The 17,515-nt window shown below is 40.4% G+C and overlaps 1 protein-coding gene across 1 annotated transcript; it reads right to left on the minus strand.

Annotated features, from left to right (window-relative positions):
- Nucleotides 1–3,285: 3,285 nt before the first annotated feature.
- On the minus strand, nucleotides 3,286–17,138 carry LOC143384902 (uncharacterized). The gene is made up of 4 exons (XM_076840070.1): nucleotides 17,113–17,138; nucleotides 16,480–16,747; nucleotides 11,965–12,091; nucleotides 3,286–4,262 (listed from the first exon to the last, which is right to left on the minus strand). The coding sequence occupies exons 1-4, from the start codon at nucleotides 17,136–17,138 to the stop codon at nucleotides 3,286–3,288; spliced, it is 1,398 nt and encodes a 465-aa protein (XP_076696185.1).
- Between the last annotated feature and the right edge of the window lie 377 nt (nucleotides 17,139–17,515).

Consider the following 17,515-nt stretch of genomic DNA (forward strand, 5'->3'; position numbering starts at 1 on the left):
AGATCATGAGTTCAAAGACTGCCTCAGCAACTTAGCTAGGCCCTGAGCAACTTAGTGGGACCCTGTCTCTAAGTAAAATATAAAAAAGGCTGGGGATGTGGCTCAGTGGTTGAGCACCCTTGTGTTCAGTCCCCAGTACCCAAAATAAAACAAAACATACACTGTTTTCCCACTTAGCCATAAAACTTAAAAGGGGCCTGCATAGTTATTTTGACAATCAGTTAGCAAAGAGAGTAGAGGAGCTAAGGTGGTATCATTCTACTCCAATGGAGGAAGGAAACCTCCCCAGAAGATGGCTGTATAAAGAAAAGCAACATATGACTACATGACCTATGTGATTCTGCATCATGTACAACCAGAAGAATGAGAAATTGTGCTCCATATACATATGATGCATCAAAATGCATTCTACTGTCATGTATAACTAATTAGAACAAATTTTAAAAAAAAAAGCAAGCTGAATCTTTGAGGATCTAAGGGAAAATAAACATGATGAAATAATCTAGGACAGATAAAAATCACCCCAAGGGCTTCAGTGGAAGAATACTAAGGTTACCCTCCACACCTACCTTGAGGTTTCTACCAAATTAGAACTTTTTCAATAAGATAATTCTTTAATACTCATGTTACTATCTACACTGTACTGGATTTCATCATTCTCCTTCAAAACAGACACTTCCATCTATTACCTAAATTGACAGTATCATGATGATAACTATATAAGTTATAGAACCATCATGGTTTACTAAGGTCTATGGACTCCACGGTCTGCTCTTATACTGTTATGAAAGAGTGGCCCCAGGAATTGTTATGGCTTGATTTTTTTTTTTTTTTTTTTTGTGGCGCTGGGGAATTGAACCCTGGGCCTTGTGCATGTGAGGCAAGCACTCTACCAACTAAGATATATCCCCAGTCCTGTTAAGGAATAATTCGAACATAATGAGTATTGTTGAAGAAAAACATTCTGTTTAAAAAGAATTTCCTGGCTGGGGATGTGGCTCAAGCGGTAGCGCGCTCGCCTGGCATGCGTGCGGCCCGGGTTCGATCCTCAGCACCACATACAAAGATGTTGTGTCCGCCAAAAACTAAAAAAAAAAATAAATATTAAAAATTCTCTCTGTCTCTCTCTCTCATCTCTCTCTTAAAAAAAAAAAAAAAATTCCTGCACTGCAGAGAAAGCATGGGAGACAGAACGCTGGACCCAGAAGGGCTCTTACCAGCACACCTTCTGATGTTGGAATATGATGGTAGGTTTACAATGAAACCAACTGCAAGTTCCCTGAGTGTAGGAGCCATGCAAAGAAAAAAAATTACTCCACTCCCCCATGTCTAGCAGAGCAGCTGCGTGAGTAAATCGATTTGAAGTAAGATTTTGCTCATTTCTATAAGATTATAAAAATAGATGTTGAGCTTTTCCATTTTTTTCTTCTCATTTTTTTGGCACTGGGGATTGAACTCAGGGGTACTCAACCACTGAGCCACATCCCAGGCCCTATTTTGTATTTTATTTAGAGAGAAGTTCTTACTCAGTTGCTTAGGGTCTCCCTAAGTTGTTAATGCTGGCTTTGAACTTGCAATCCTCCCTAGCCACAGGGATTACAGGCATGCACCATCGTGTCTAGCTCCATTGTTTTCTTGATTTGCCCTTCCTACCACATGCCTTCCTTGAAATCCTATATTCATTTGTGTACACAACTAAATTTTATTATAATTTCATGGAATGCTACAACAAAAACTATGTAGCTGGAATCAAATTTTTAACTCCAAAAGTCCCTTCCAGTCACTTTGTCTTCTTTACTGATTTCTAGTTTGTAGGTCTCCCTCTAAGCTGTTTTTCATGGTTAACATTTGCCACCACTAGATCATGTGTAGCAAGCCCAATTTGGTACACAGATTTGGTTGAGGGCTATAAACAGGTTCAAGGAGCATAATGGTGATAGTCTGTCCGGGGCAGAAACAAAGTTAGTTTCAAATAGGTCAGTCTGTGTGAAGTCAGAACAAAAAAGATCCAAGCGACGGGATCAAAAAACCAGGTCAGAGATGTTATGTAATTAGCAAAAACAGAAACAAGGAGGCAAAAGAATCTTAAGAGCTTATGTTGAGTGTTATCTGTTCAGCTGTATCTAATCCTTGTGCACAGTCTAAATCAATGGTTCTTAATCTTGGCTATTTACTGAAATTACCTGAGGAGTTTAAAAATTCCTGGTGCCCAGGTTGTACTACCATATCAGGTTTCATTTGCATCCCTGGAGCTGAAAATCAGGTATCTTTTAAAACTTCTCATGCAATTTCACTTTTCCAAATTTTTGTAAGGATTTTTCCATCTACTTTTTTTTGGGGGTGGGAGGTACCAGGAATTGAACTCAGGAGTGCTCAACCACTGAGCCACATCCCCAGCATTTACTTTTTTTTTTTTTTTTTTTTTTTTTTGGTACTGGGGCACTCTACACCTAAGCTACTTCCCAGCCCTTTTTTATTTTGACACACAGCCTTGCTAAGTTGCTGAGGCTGGCCTTGAACTCATGGTCTTCCTTCCTGAGGTGTCAGCCTCCCAAATGACTAGGTTAACAGATGCCTGGCATGCCCCACAATTTTAATGGGAAGTATCTTCAGCTTTTCACAACTTCATGTGTCCCCTGCCTCAGCAAAACCAATAATCCTCCAACTGTACCAAAAACACCTTGGCCTTGTTGCCACCTAATCACTGTCCTCTTTCTAGGTAATGGCATTCATCATCTCATGCTCAGATGTTCCATTTTCTAATGGCTGTATGTGTGTGTGTGTGTGTGTGTGTGTGTGTGTATGTGTGTGTGGTGCCAGGGATTGAACCCAGGACCTTGTACATGCAAGGCAAGCACTCTACCGACTGAGCTATATCCCCCAGCTCCGCTAGTAGTGTTCTTTAAAAAGATCATAGATATTCACATTTACTCCTTCTTGGTCTTTTCCATACATAGCAACATTTCAAGGAAGAGGGCTAGTGACTATGCAACACAGCCCTTGTTTGTTTTCTTTGATTTTTTTTTTTTTTTTTGGTATTTTGTTCGTTTGTGGTACTGAGGATTGAACCCAACAGCACTCTACCACTAAGCTACAACTCTATCCCTTTTTAAAATTTTGACTCAGAGTCTCTTGCTAAATTTCTGAGGCTCACCCCAAATAATTCGTGATCCTCCTGCCTCAGCCTCCAGAGAAGCCTCATTATGTTTTTTAATATGCCCTGGAATATTTTAAACAAATCTATACAATCAGGAGAAAATGAATGTTTTGTGAATTTAGTACATTCTATCCATCATGAATTTTTTTATGTTGATGGAAGGCTGAACGGACACTGAAGGTTTTCTCACATTTCTTACATTTGTAGGATTTTTCTCCTGTGTGAATTTTCTGGTGTTGAATAAGAGATGAACTCTGGCTGAAGGCTTTCTCACAATTGTTGCATTTATATGGTTTCTCTCCAGTGTGTGTTCTCAGGTGCTTTGTAAGGGATGAGCTCTGGCTGAAGGCTTTCTCACATTCTTGACATTTGTAAGGTCTCTCTCCAGTATGAATTCTCTGATGTCTCACAAGAGCTGACCGGTCACTGAAAGCTTTCCCACACTCGATACATTTGTAAGGTTTCTCCCCAGTGTGTGTTCCTTGGTGTTGAATGAGAGCTGAGCAATAACTAAATGCTTTTCCACATTCACTACATTCATATGGCTTTTCCCCCGTATGAGTTCTCTGATGTTGAATAAGACCTGACCGGTCACTGAAGGCTTTCCCACACTCTTTACAGTCATAGGGTTTTTCTCCAGTATGAACCCTTTGATGTTTAATGAGGGAAGAGGTGTCATTGAAAGCTTTTCCACATTCCTTACACTTGTAGGGTTTCTCGCCAGTGTGTATTCTGTGGTGCTGAATGAGGTATGTGCTTTGGTTGAAGGCCTTCCCACACTCATTGCACTCATAGGGCTTTTCTCCAGTGTGAATGATGTGATGTTGAATAAGGGCAGACCGGTGACTGAAGGCTTTCCCACATTCACTGCACTCATAAGGCTTCTCTCCAGTGTGAGTCCTCTGGTGCTGAATAAGTGATGAGCTCCGGCTAAAGGCCTTTCCACACTCACTACACTCATAGGGCTTCTCTCCAGTATGAATCCTCTGATGTAAGACAAAGGCTGAGCAGTAGCTGAAGCACTTCCCACATACATTGCATTCCCATCGCTTTTTCGCCCGGTAAACTTTCTGATGTTTAATTGGGTTGGAGCTCTCCCCATGCTCTGCAGTTTTTCTCTTACGTTTGATTATGACTGGCCTTAAATCTTTCTTCAGATTTCCTGGATGCCTTTCTAATGAGTGTTCACATTCCCAGGCTTCTAACAATGTGGAGCCCCAGGAATCATCCTTTTCAAGTCTTTCTATTACCAGTTCCCTTTCAGGTGATTCCTCTTCATAAACTTCCTGCTTTGAAAAAAACTCTTTAGTTTCAGGCATAGATTCAGAATCTGAAATAAATAAAAATAAAAAATGTGTGTGATTTCTGTGTTGAGGAAACAAAAACTGCTAAGGCAAAATTAAAACGATGCCTATTAAAAATACATATGTATATTTATATTTATTTTACATGTATAAATGTATAGCAAGGAATCCCACTACCGTGTATAATTATAATGCACCAATAAAAAATATGGGGGAAAAACATAATTGAATGATTAATAAAAGGCATTATACTAATAAAAGGTCAGACAATAAGGATGCTGTATCTAATAGAATAGAAAACTGTACATAGAAACCAGGGAAGAGGATGAACAAAGGAATGAGAATAAATGCTAACATAAAAGAACTGAGGAAGGATGGAAAGATCACAACACAGGTTGAGACTTGAAGGTTTTTAAAAATAAATCACTCAAAATGATACTACCTGAAGATCAGCACATGTGGCTTTTTATATAGCTCTCTTCAGCCCTCCCCGCCTGGTGTGTGTGTGTGTGTGTGCGAGTGTGTGTGTTGGTATTTTGCTCTGTTATCAGGCTGGTCTTGAACTCTTGGGCTCAACTAATCCTCCAGTCTCAGCCTCCTCAGTAGCTAGGACTACAGACATGTGCCACTGTGGCTCTCAAGTCCTTTTATTTATTTATTTTTAATATTTATTTTTTAGTTGCAGTTGGACACAATATCTCTATTTTGTTTATTTATTTTTATGTGGTGCTGAGGATCGAACCTAGGGCCTCACACATGCTATATGAGCACTCTACCGCTGGGCCACAACCCCAGCCCTCTCAAGTTCCTTTATAAAGACACGGAATTTTTGTTTGTTTTCTATCTGTTTAAAATATGATTTTGAGTCTCCTTCTCCTCCCTCCCTCCCTCCCTTCCTCCCTTCCTTCCTTTTCTTCCTTTTGTCACAGCCAAACTTCTCAAGCAGATTCTGCACCATCTTTTCATCATAAGCTTGCTCCTGTGCTTGCTGCATTCTGGCTTCTCTTCTGACCACTCAGTTGAAATTTCTCTCACTGACATTTCTACGGTGCATAAATCCAGAGGATCCTTTTCAGTTCTGTGTAGTGTGGTATCTAGGCAGCACTTGACACTGTGGCCAAGCCCTCCTCTCCTGACTCTCTCTCCTGACATTCTTGATTCTATGCTGCTACAGTCTGGATCTGGAATATCCCTCAGAGGCCAAAGGGTTAAAGGCTTGGTTCCCCATCTTGACACTATTAGGGGGATGGAAACTCTAAGAGGTGAGGCTTACTGTTAGGTTTTAGGTCACTGTGTATGTGCCTTCAAAGGTGCTGTGGGACCCTAGTCTCTTTCTCTCTCAACTTTTGCATCCCAGTCATGAGGTGAACAGTTCTGCTCAGCCACATGCTACCTGTCATGGGGCACTGTGTAACCATAAGCCCAAAAGCTATGGGGCCAACTGACCGTGGACTGTAACCTCCAAAACTGTGAATCAAAATAAATCTTTTTTCTTTATAAATTTATTATCTCAGGTATGTGTTACAGTAATGGAATGCTGACTAATATAACATAAATGCTCTCCAGGGTTTTCTCCTAAACTTTTTTTTTTTTTTTTTTCAGTACTGGACATTAAACCCAAGGCAGTTTTATCCATGAGCCACACTCCTAGCTCTTTTTCTTTTTGATTTTGAGACAGGGTCTCACTAAATTGCTGTGGCTGGTCTTGAACTTGAGATTCTCTTACCTCGGCCTCCTGCAGTCACTGCATCCAGCCTTTCTAATCTTTGCTACTTCTTTGGAACTTTTCCTGTATTTCTTCTTCTTAAATGTTAATAATTCTTAGCAATCGGTCTCAGTTCCCTTCTTCTTGCCCCTCTGCCTACTTTCTCTACTTTAAAGACCTATCCACACCATGGTTTTAATAACCTGCTATAGACCAATGATTCCAAATCCATTTTTCCAGAATTACCTACCACATTAATTCTCTGTCTCCCACATCCATATATTCAACTATCTATATTATGTATGCATTTGAAAAATCTCAAGTTTAATGTTACCTGTACCACAAACTTAAAATTACTTATACCTTGATTCATCTCCTCTCTCAACTTTATACATTTATAAATATATACATTCCACTATATATTTCCCCATCTAAGAAAATAACAATGCCATCATTCTTGTTAACAAAAAGATTTTAATATAAGAATATAAACTTTGTCACCAAAAGGCAAGTTATGTTAGGGAAGGAATAACACCTCTCTTGTTCACTGATATTACCCAGGGCCTATCACAGAGCTGGTAGAGAGAAAGCATGCATTAATAGGTCATATGAAGTGGACACAAATAATATAAGTAATGAAGCAACTCTGGAGGGCAATTCTTAAGATTCTGTTATCCCATTATGAAAACATATCTGATATTTGAGGCAAATATATTCTTAATGTTGTCATAAGTTTCAGAAATTGAGAATATCAGAATAAATGAAATTCAACATATAATATGAACTTAAATTTAGATTAAACACTCTCATGGTATTTGTTATGGTTTGGATGTGAGGTGTCCCCCAAAAGCTCATGTGTGAAACAATGCAAGAAAGTTCAAAGAAGAAATGAAAGTCATGAAAGCCTTAACCCAATTAGTAAATTAATCGCATGATGGGATTAATTGAATGAACACTGAAGGCAAGTGGGGTGTGGATGAAGGAGGTGGGCATTGGAGGCATAGCTTTGGGGTATATATTTCTATCTGGCAAGTGGAATGTCTCTCTCTCTCTCTCTCTCTCTCTCTCTCTCTCTCTCTGCTTTCTGATCATCATGTGAGCTGCTTTCCTCCACTACGCTCTTTCACCATGATGTTGTGCCTCACCTAGAGCCCCAAGGAATGGAGCCTGCTACCTGTGGATTGAGACCTCTGAAACTCTGAGCCCCCAAATAAACTTTTCCTCCTCTATAGTTGTTCTAGTTGGGTCCTTTCATCACAGTATCAAAAAAACTGACTAAAACACTATTCATTATGTGTAAGCTGCTATCCTGTGTGTATGTGTGTATGTGTGTATGTGTGGTGATGGGAATCAAAATAGGACCTTGCACACACTAAGCAAGCACTCTACCACAGAGCTACACCCCCTGCCCCATAAGCTGCTATTCTGCTATTCTAAAGGGTTAAATATACAAATACAAAACCATGAAGTTGTTGTAGCTGAAAGTCAGAGAACTGAGAATCCCATTGGATTCTTCCCTACATCCTACCAACCACAAAATATAAATCACCAAGTTTTATGGCTCATACCTCCCTAAGCTCTCTCAGATCCATTATGAACTCTCCCTCCCCATGATTGTCACCCCAATTCAGTCACCATCCTCTCTCACCTACACTAATGCAACAGCCTCAATTTCAACTCTGGAATGAAACTGATCACACCAAATTATGTATACATATGAGTATGGATCAGCTTGCAACCATGGATCAGCTTTCGACCATGTTCCATGCACCACTTCTCAACACTACTCAAGATTGAGTGCACCATAGTTAGAGTAATCAACAGATAAGAATGAATGATTACCCAGAGAGTAGAACTATGAGAGATTGAAAATTACTATGATTGTTACATAAAATGCTCTTACAGAAGAAGTGGACAACATGCATGAACAGTTGGGGAATTTTAGCAGAGAGATGGAAAGTATAAGAAAAAGTAAAATGGAAATACCAGAAATAAAGAAACATGGTAACAGAGATGAAGAGTGTCTTTCTAACTATGTACTTGACATAGTTAAGAAAAAGAATAAACTTGCAAATAGGTCAACAGAAATCACCAAACTAAATACAAGAAGAAAAAAAAGTGAAAAACAAACTAGCAAATCAGTACAGAGCACCTAAAAACTGTGGGACAATACCAAATGCTCTAACATACATGTACCTAAAATCCTAGAAAGAGATGAGACAAGGAGAATTGGAAGAAACAGTATCTGATGAGTTAGCAACTGAGAAATTTACTAAACTAATGAAAGACATCAAATTGAAGACGCAAGGAAGCTCAAAGAATCCCATGTAGGATGAAAACACACACACACACAGAAACACACACCCCTTCCCAGATGATCCCATTCAAACCACTGAAAATCAAAGATAAAGGACAAGTCTTAAATTCAACTATAGAGCCAGGCATGGTGATGCACACCTATAATCCTAGCAATTTGAGAGATTGAGGCAGAGGGATCACAATTTCAATGCCAGCCTCAGCAACTTAGTGAGGCCCAAAGCAACTTAGATCTTATCTCAAAATAAAAAATACAGAGGGCTAGGAATGTAGCTCAGTAGTTAAGCACCCCTGGGGGTCAATCCCTAGGACCAATTAAAAAAATGGGAGCAGGGAGGTACTGGGGTTGTAGCTCAGAGCCTAGCATGTGTGAGGCCCTGGGTTTAATCCCCAGCACCACATAAAAAAACTAAATAAACAAAATAAAGTTACTGTGTCCATCTACAACTAAAAATATTTTTTTAATCCCTCTATTTAAAAAAAAAAAAAGACAGAAATTTTCCAACAAAGCAAATGCCAGGCTCAGATGGCTTTACTGGACCAAGCATTTAGAGTTATAGCTAACCGAAGTTTGCCTTACAAAAAGTCACAAAGACCATTCTTAAAAGTTTTCTTGTAGAGTTTTTATATTTATTAAATATGGTAGGAGGTATGGATTGAAGGGTTTTTTAATATTGATTTTAGTTTGAGGTGGACATAATATCTTTATTTTATTTTTATGTGGTGTTGAGGATCAAACTCAGAACCCCGCGGATGCCAGGCAAGCACACTACCGCTTGAGCCACATCCCCAGCCCATAAAGGTTTGTTTTATATTTTTATTTTCTTTCTTTCCTTCCATCCTTCCTTCTCTCTCTTTCTTTCTTTCTTTCTTTCTTACAAATCGATATCCAGCTGAACAAAAGGAAAGAAGAGTCTCCTTCTTTCCCAAACCCTGGTTCTCCTTCCTCTACTCAACACTTGATCTTCCTATTTTTTACTGTTTTTTAAATGGAAACTTTATATATAAATATATATATGAAATTCACTATGGTAGCAGCACTAAGAAATGACAAAATCATGGAATTTGCAGGGAAATGGATGGCACTAGAGCAGATTATGCTAAGTGAAGCTAGCCAATCCCTAAAAAACAAATGCCAAATGTCTTCTTTGATATAATGAGAGCAACCAAGAACAGAGCAGGGAGGAAGAGCAGGAGGAAAAGATTAACATTAAGCAGAGTCATGAAGTGGGAGGGAAAGGGAGAGAAAAGGGAAATTGCTTGGAAATGGAAGGAGACCCTCATTGTTATACAAAATTACATATAAGAGTTTGTGAGGGGAATGGGAAAAAAATAAGGAGAGAAATGAATTACAGTAGATAGGGTAGAGAGAGAAGATGGGAGGGGAGGGGAGGGGGGATAGTAGAGGATAGGAAAGGTAGCAGAATACAACAGTTACTATTATGGTATTATGTAAAAATGTGGATGTGTAACCGATGTGATTCTGCAATCTTTGTAATGTTTTGAATAACCAATAAAAAAAAAAAAATTCACTATGGTATACATACATATTTTTTTTTAAATATTCTTAAGGTTTAGGTGAACACAATATCTTTATTTTACATTTATGTGGTGCTGAGGATTGAACCCAGTGCCTCATGCATGCTAAGCAAGCACTCTTACCACTGCACCACAACCCCAGCCTATATATATATATATATAATATGAAATTCACTATGGTATACTCATACGTATATATAGTTTAATGTGATCAGTTTCATTCTAGAGTTGAAATGGAGCAAATTATATTCCATGCATGTATGGCTGGGTCAAAATTAAGCCCACTATTATGCATAACTACAATGCACTAATAAAAATTTTTTTTAAAAAAAAAGCATAAAAACGAGGCTGGGGATACAGCTCAGTTGGTAGAGTGCTTGCTTCACATGCACAAGGCCCTGGGTTCAATCCCCAGCACCAAAAAATAAAAAGCATAAAAAAATACACTCTCCTTTTTCCACTGAATTACTTTTGAACTTTTGCCAGAAATTGACTATATATATATGTATGTCTATTTCTGGACTATTTTGTTCCATTATTTATATATATGCTTTCATCAGTATCATACCATTTTGATTATTGTAGCTTTACAAGTCTTTTCTCTCTCTCTCTGTGTGTGTGTGTGTGTGTGTGTGTGTTGTGTGTGTGGTGCTGGGAATTGAACCCAGGGCTTTGTGCATAAGAGGCAAGCACTCTACCAACTGAGCTATATCCCCAGCCCTATAAATCTTAATATCAATATAATAAAGCTGTCCTTTTTCAGTTTCACTAGAAAGAACTTTTACTTTTCAAAAGAGAAAACTTTGGGGCTGGGGTTGTGGCACAGTGGTAAAGCGCTTGCCTCACACATATGAGGCTCTGGGTTTGATCCTCAGAACCACATAAAAATAAACAAATAAAGGTATTATATCCATCTACAACTAAAAATATTAAAGAGAGAGAAGCCCAGAATGGTCAGAGATCCCCTAAAGGATGAGGGGGTCTTTGAATCTTGTGCAAAACTATGGCATTTTATATTCTGTTAATTATTGAGGAAGCTTTCAGTCATGGTCTGAATGTTTGCATCCCCCCAAAATTCATGTATTGAAATCTTTTTTTCTTTTTTTAATATTTTAGTTGGACATAATACCTTTCTTCATTTATTTTTATGTGGTGCTGTGGATCAAACCCAGCACCTCATGCATGCTAGGCAAGCACTCTACCGCTGAGCCACAACTCCAGCCCCATGTATTGAAATCTTAACCCCCACATTGATAGTATTCCAAAGTGGGGACTTTGGTAGATGATTATATAATGAGAGAACGGCCCTCAGGAATACAATTAAAAGGCCTTATAAAAAAAGGCCCTAGGGGCTGGGGTTGTGGCTCAGCGGTAGAATGCTTGCCTTGCACCTGTGAGGCACTGGGTTCAATCCTTAGCACCACATAAAAATAAATAAACAAAATAAATGTATTGTTTCCATCTTCAACAACAACAACAAAAAAGGCCCCAGAAAGACCCTTCTGCTCTATGAACAGTGAAAAGGCACCATCTATGAACCAGAAAGTGGGTCCAAATACCAGACATGCTAGCACCTTGATCCTGGAATTCCTAGCCTCCAGAAACATAGAAGTAAACTTTTTTTTTTTTTTTTTTTTTTTTTTAAAGAAAGAGTGAGAGAGAGTGAGAAAGAGGGAGAGAGAGAGAGAATTTTAATATTTATTTTTTTTTTAGTATTTGGCGGACACAACATCTTTGTCTGTATGTGGTGCTGAGGATCGAACCCGGGCCGCACGCATGCCAGGCGAGCGTGCTACCGCTTGAGCCACATCCCCAGCCCTAGAAGTAAACTTTTGTTGTTTATAAGCCACCCAGTTTATCCTATTTTGTTATAGCAGCTCAAATTGGGCTGAGATACTGGTGTCCTAAAAAGCAGTTTGCAACACAAAATTATATTCCCTTACCCCAAAATACTAGGCTTCCATAATTATCCACCTTCATATCCATGCCCATGTACCTGTGGGCAGAATTCAGCTCTTCCAGCTCTTCATGCATGAAGTCCATTTCCTCATCTTTGACTGTCATCAATTCCTGGAAGAACAAGCACATTAAATCAGGGGTTGTTAATCCTGAGGGGAGGAAATAATCTAGAAGAGAAAATCCTTTTCAATCTGAAGGTTAAACCTTTACCTTAATGGAATTTTATCAAATTACTAAATATTAGTCTGTTAAGAAACATAATAATAAAAACTAAGATTTATAAAACTTTACTTACTTGGACTAAGTTCTTTGCACTATCTCATAAGAACAATCATATAATATAATAGTAAGTACTATTATTAACATCATCTACAGATGTTAGGGTCAGATATGGGATTTGGACCAAGCAATAATGACTCCAAAGCTATACTCCTAACTATAGTCTTCTACCTCTTATATTTTACTAAATGATCTAATGTAAATTAATCACTGAATGATAACCCAATGTTAATCACTGTTGTTGATGAGATAAGGCTCAAATATGTAACTTACACTGATCCCAAGTATATTCTGAGATTTTAAAGAAATTCAAGTTGATATTTTGAATGTATGTAGATAGTAGTGCTATTCTAACAGGCAGGCCTTTTTTTGCTCTGGTTTTGGGGTCATGACTTTTAGATTTATTCAGTTACACTTTGGTAGTTAAAGTTTCTCTGAATGAGTAAATTTACTAACTTAAGTTGAAAATTATCTACTGTTCCAAGGTAAGATTCATATTCTTTTTTTTGGTGGAGGGGAGGTACTAGAGATTGAACTCAGGGGCACTCAACCACTGGGCTACATCCTCATCCTATTTTGTATTTCATTTAGAGATAGGGTCTCACTGAGTTGCTTAGTGCCTCACTTTTGCAGAGGCTGGCTTTGAACTTGTGATCCTCCTGCCTCAGCCTTCTGCGCTGATGGGATTACAGGCCTGCACCACTGGGCCTGGCTAAGATTCAAATTCTATGTATGTTGATAGTCATACATGTACTTTATTAACCAGACTTATCTGCAGAATTCTTTCTGGAAAAGTCACTCAACAGATTAGACTGGGGCTGGGCTGTAGCTCAGTGGTAGAGCACTTGCCTAGCACATGTGAGGCCCTGGGTTCAATCCTCAACACCACATAAAAATAAATAAGTAGAATAAAGGTATTGTGAAAAAAAAATTCTTAAAAAAATAGATTAGACTGGCTAGAGGAACAGAATTGAGAACGAGACATATCTTAATTCTGACCCACTATTTGATGGCTCTGAGCAAGTTACAATGAGTCTCCGTTTCTTCATCTGTAAGTATTTTCCCTAACTCTCCCAATTACTTATTTTAAAAAATTTAGTAAGATTTGAAAAATGGATCTAAATTTTGAGTTCTCAGGGCTCAATCCTGAAGCATCTTTTCTTCTCCACCTACTTTCATGTACCTATAAATAATATATTTTTTTCCTATCTTTAAAGAACAAATGATCATGAGGCACTAAGCAACTCAGGGAGATCCTGTCTCTAAATAGAATTCAAAATAGGACTGGGGATGTGGCTCAGTGGTCAAGTGCCCCTGAGTTCAACCCTCCGTATCAAAAACCCTCACAAATGATCAAACACCGCTTTAGTCTTCAATTATCACCCCAACTCTTTTCATTTAAAGTAGAACTCTCTAAAATAGTTTGTATATCGTCTGTGGCTCTAATTTCTCTCCATTATTTTTTTAACTCATTTCCATGCTATCATTCTATGAAATTGCCATTCGCAGTCACCAGTAATCTTCCTGCCTTTAAATCCAATTCCCAGGCCTTGTCTTTCTTGATTGAGAAGCAGCATTTAACACAGCTGATTTAACACTCCTTCCTCCTTACAACACTCTCTTCAATTGGTGACCAGGATGCCATACTTTCCCTCCACCTCAGTGGTCACATCTTCTCAGTCTCCTTTGCTGCTTCCCTCCATCTTTCTGACCTCTAAGTGTTGGAGAGCTAAGCAGTCAGTCATGATATGTTGCCTCTTTTCTTTCTATACTCATTCTCTTAATGATCACAGTTTCATAATTTTAAATATGGTCCATATAGATTACTCAAATTCAAACCTCCAACCTGAGCTCTCCCCAGAGCTTCAAGTTTTTAAGAAAAAATTAGTTTTGTTCTATTCTCTAAATAGGATTTTCTTTGATCTCATGAAAGAAAGGAACAAGGACACATTGTACCAAGATTTTAGCAAAATAAAATTAAACTCAAATTCACCTGGAACTCAACAGGAAGAAGTTCAACAGTAGGTTCCATTTCTTCTGTGCTCTGTTTTGGGGTTAGAGAAGCATCAGTAGTCATGGCTGGAAGGAACAGCAAACAAACCATGAAGGAGATAACATCCATTTTCCCATATTCACTAGAAAAAAAGCTAATTATATAATAAAACTATTCTTGTTAACTAAAAATTCTCAGTTTGGGATACTGTAGGACAACAAAGTGAAAGTCTTTTAATAAAAAAAAAAGGTTAAATTTCCCAGGTATGGTGGTGCACACCTGTAATCCCAGCAACTCAGGATGCTGAGGCAGGAAGATCCCAAGTTCAAGACCAGCCTCAGCAGTAAAACCAGCCAAAAAAAAAAAAAAAAGTGGTTGGGGAGGGAACTCAGTGGTTAAGCACCCCAGAGTTCAATCCCCAGTACCAAAAAAAAAAAAAAAAAAAAAAATTAAACTCATAGTACCCAAACATATCATCTTTTTGGAAGAGCCTATCAGGGGTAGAAAAGTGCTACCTGTGCTTTTCATGAATGCAAACACTATGGAATATTCTCCCTCTACAGCTTTTAGAGGGGATGTGGATGAGTCCAGCAGTGCAGAAAGAGGAGGAGGGGACTGGAGAACATGCTACAGGAGCCGATCAATGATTTATTTTGTGCATGTGTGTGTTACTGGGAATTGAACTCAGGGGCTCTCTACCACTAAGCTATGTCCCCAGGCCTTTTCATTTTTTTAAATTTTGAGACAAGGTCTTACTAAATTGCCTACACTCCTCATGAACCTGTGATCTTCCTGCCTCAGCCTCCCAAGAAGCTGTGATTACAGATATGTGGCACCATGACTAGCCCTACTAATTATTTCTAATTGTGATAATATTTACTCTGGAGCCTTCTCTGACAGATATCTGCTTCTCTTTTCTATCATGTGGGGCCTTCTCATTGCATAAGAGGTAGTTCTCCCACTTCTCACTTTCAACTTCATGTTTATTTCCATAGTTCTTACCTGTTGGCTCAACTTCAATGGTAAGATAATCCATGATCAGCTTTTCTTCCTTGTCCTGCTATTTCTTTCTCAGTATATACTGTTTCTGATGAGATGAAAATGGACTTTTCAGCAACACATAACCTGCTTCTTCCTGTAAATCACCCAACTCCACTGTGAAACTCTAGAGAGAGATTTTTGAGGTCAGGTTTGCCTTCCTCTAGAACTCATTCCTGCTCCCTGTGGAACAGAGGGAAATACTCTAACTCCAGTCCCGTAAATTCGTTCCTATGCATTTAAGTCCTAATGCCTAATATGTACTTCAACTTTGCTTGGAATCTTTATTATTGAAGGAAATTAATCTCCACGGTTGGGAAAACCATCCTCTGGAGTATCAAGACAATACCAGGAGGGATCAGGGCAGTGAGCTCTGGGCCTCAGTCACACACCTATTTCCAAAACCTTCAGAAATGCCTATGAGAGCTAAGGGTATCGCTCAATGGTGGCGCACCTGCCTAGCACGCTGAAGGCCCTGGGTTCGATTATCCCCAGCATCACAAAAAAACAAGAAAGAAAATTAAAAAAAAAAAAAAAAAAGCACGAAAATACCTCCTACAAGACTCTAAAGCACAGAAGCAGCAAGAAGGTGGCCTGTCATTATGGTAGCAGTAACTCTATGGCGCTACAGTTGGTTCATCCTTCATATTCACCAACACGAAGCAGTAAATGGGATCCTTATAGTTCAGTTTCCTCACTCGCTTTTTAATTTAAGATCCTGAAAAGTACAAGCTGGGGACTCCTTGCACATTCAGAGCCAAACGGCTGCTGACAATGGCCCCCCAGTACAGGAAGACCCCAAAACTCTGACAGAGCAAAAGCACTGAAGGGGGATGGGCAAGACACAGGCCGCCTCGGTGCAGAACGCCGCGGCTGCGGTCCAAGAGCAGCGACAGGGGCTCGCGGTCCCCGGCGACGCCAGTCTGAGGGCTCCCTTCGAGAGCGGACTCCACTTCCCAGAGGCCTTAGCGGCAGCCCCGCCCCTGCGGGCCCCGAGCTCCTAGCGGAGCCCGGATATTCCCGCGCGCCCGGGATGGAGACCCCGGAGGTGCGCGCCCGGCCCCCCGGGTTGGGCGGGAAGCTGGAGCGGCCTAGCTTTACCCCGGCCGGAACCTGAAAAGCCTCTGGGGCTACGGCGGGAGCGTTAGAGCCGCGCGCACGGACGGGCGGCGCCCCCGCGTTCACTTACCCCGGGACCTGCTCCGGGCCCCGCTTTGGCCACGGGGCTGGGTCCTCGTGGGCTGCGCTCTCCGGGACGGCTGAAGGAGCGGACGGAGCCGCCGGCCAGAACCACGGAGCGCGGGGACACAAAAGGCTCGAGCTCGACGCCGCTCCGCCTGGAGTCGCATCTGCGCACTTGGAGGCGACAGCGCCTGGTCGGGGGTCCGAGCGGAAGGACTCCACTTCCCAGAGGGCTTGGGGACACCGGCGCCGGTCCTGGGCGGGGGTGGTGGTGCCTGCAGAGTGAGCGGAGAGAGGAGTGCGGGCCTGTCATTCAGCCTCGGAGCGGAGATAAGGCCCCACCTTATCTCCTGTCCGGGTAGAATGAGAAGCTGTCGCCAAAACAAGCCGAATGATTTTAGTGTGTGTTATTAACCTGGGGGGAGCGGAGACCTATAAAACAGGTCCGATACTTCTCCCTATTCTGTCTCTGATCCCTAGGGGGATTGAACCTGGGGTCTCGTACATGCTAGGCAAACTCTCTACCACTAAGCTACATGCCCAGCCCTTTTTATTTTTCGAGACAGAGAGTCTTGCTAAACTGCCCAGACTGACCTCAAATTTGTGATCCTCCTCCCTCAGCATAGGTGGGATTACAGACCTGCACCACCACACGTAGGTCTCCATCCTATCTTATAATAAAGCCCAATGTCTGTAAACTATGCTAGTGCTGCCATATATATATATATATATATATATATATATATATATAGAGAGAGAGAGAGAGAGAGAGAGAGAGAGAGAGAGAGAGCGAGCACATTCTGGCTGTTAAACAGAAAGCACAGGCAAAGTTGAGAAGCCTTTGTCCTTATTTAAGAAATATTAAAGAAGAAACACGATTAGGAATGAATTCACAGGTAGACGTGAGAAGGAAGTAATTGTGAAGGCTAGCTTTGAAGTGGGTAAGGGTACACACCAGGAGTTAAGAGATTTTTATATTGGAAGGGCCACTCCCCCTGATCCAAAGAAGTTAGGGTCATCTCTGGCCAGCGACCGGCGCTGAC

The sequence above is a fragment of the Callospermophilus lateralis genome, chromosome 19, assembly GCF_048772815.1.
Source record: "Callospermophilus lateralis isolate mCalLat2 chromosome 19, mCalLat2.hap1, whole genome shotgun sequence".
In the NCBI taxonomy this organism is placed as follows: Eukaryota; Metazoa; Chordata; class Mammalia; order Rodentia; family Sciuridae; genus Callospermophilus; species Callospermophilus lateralis.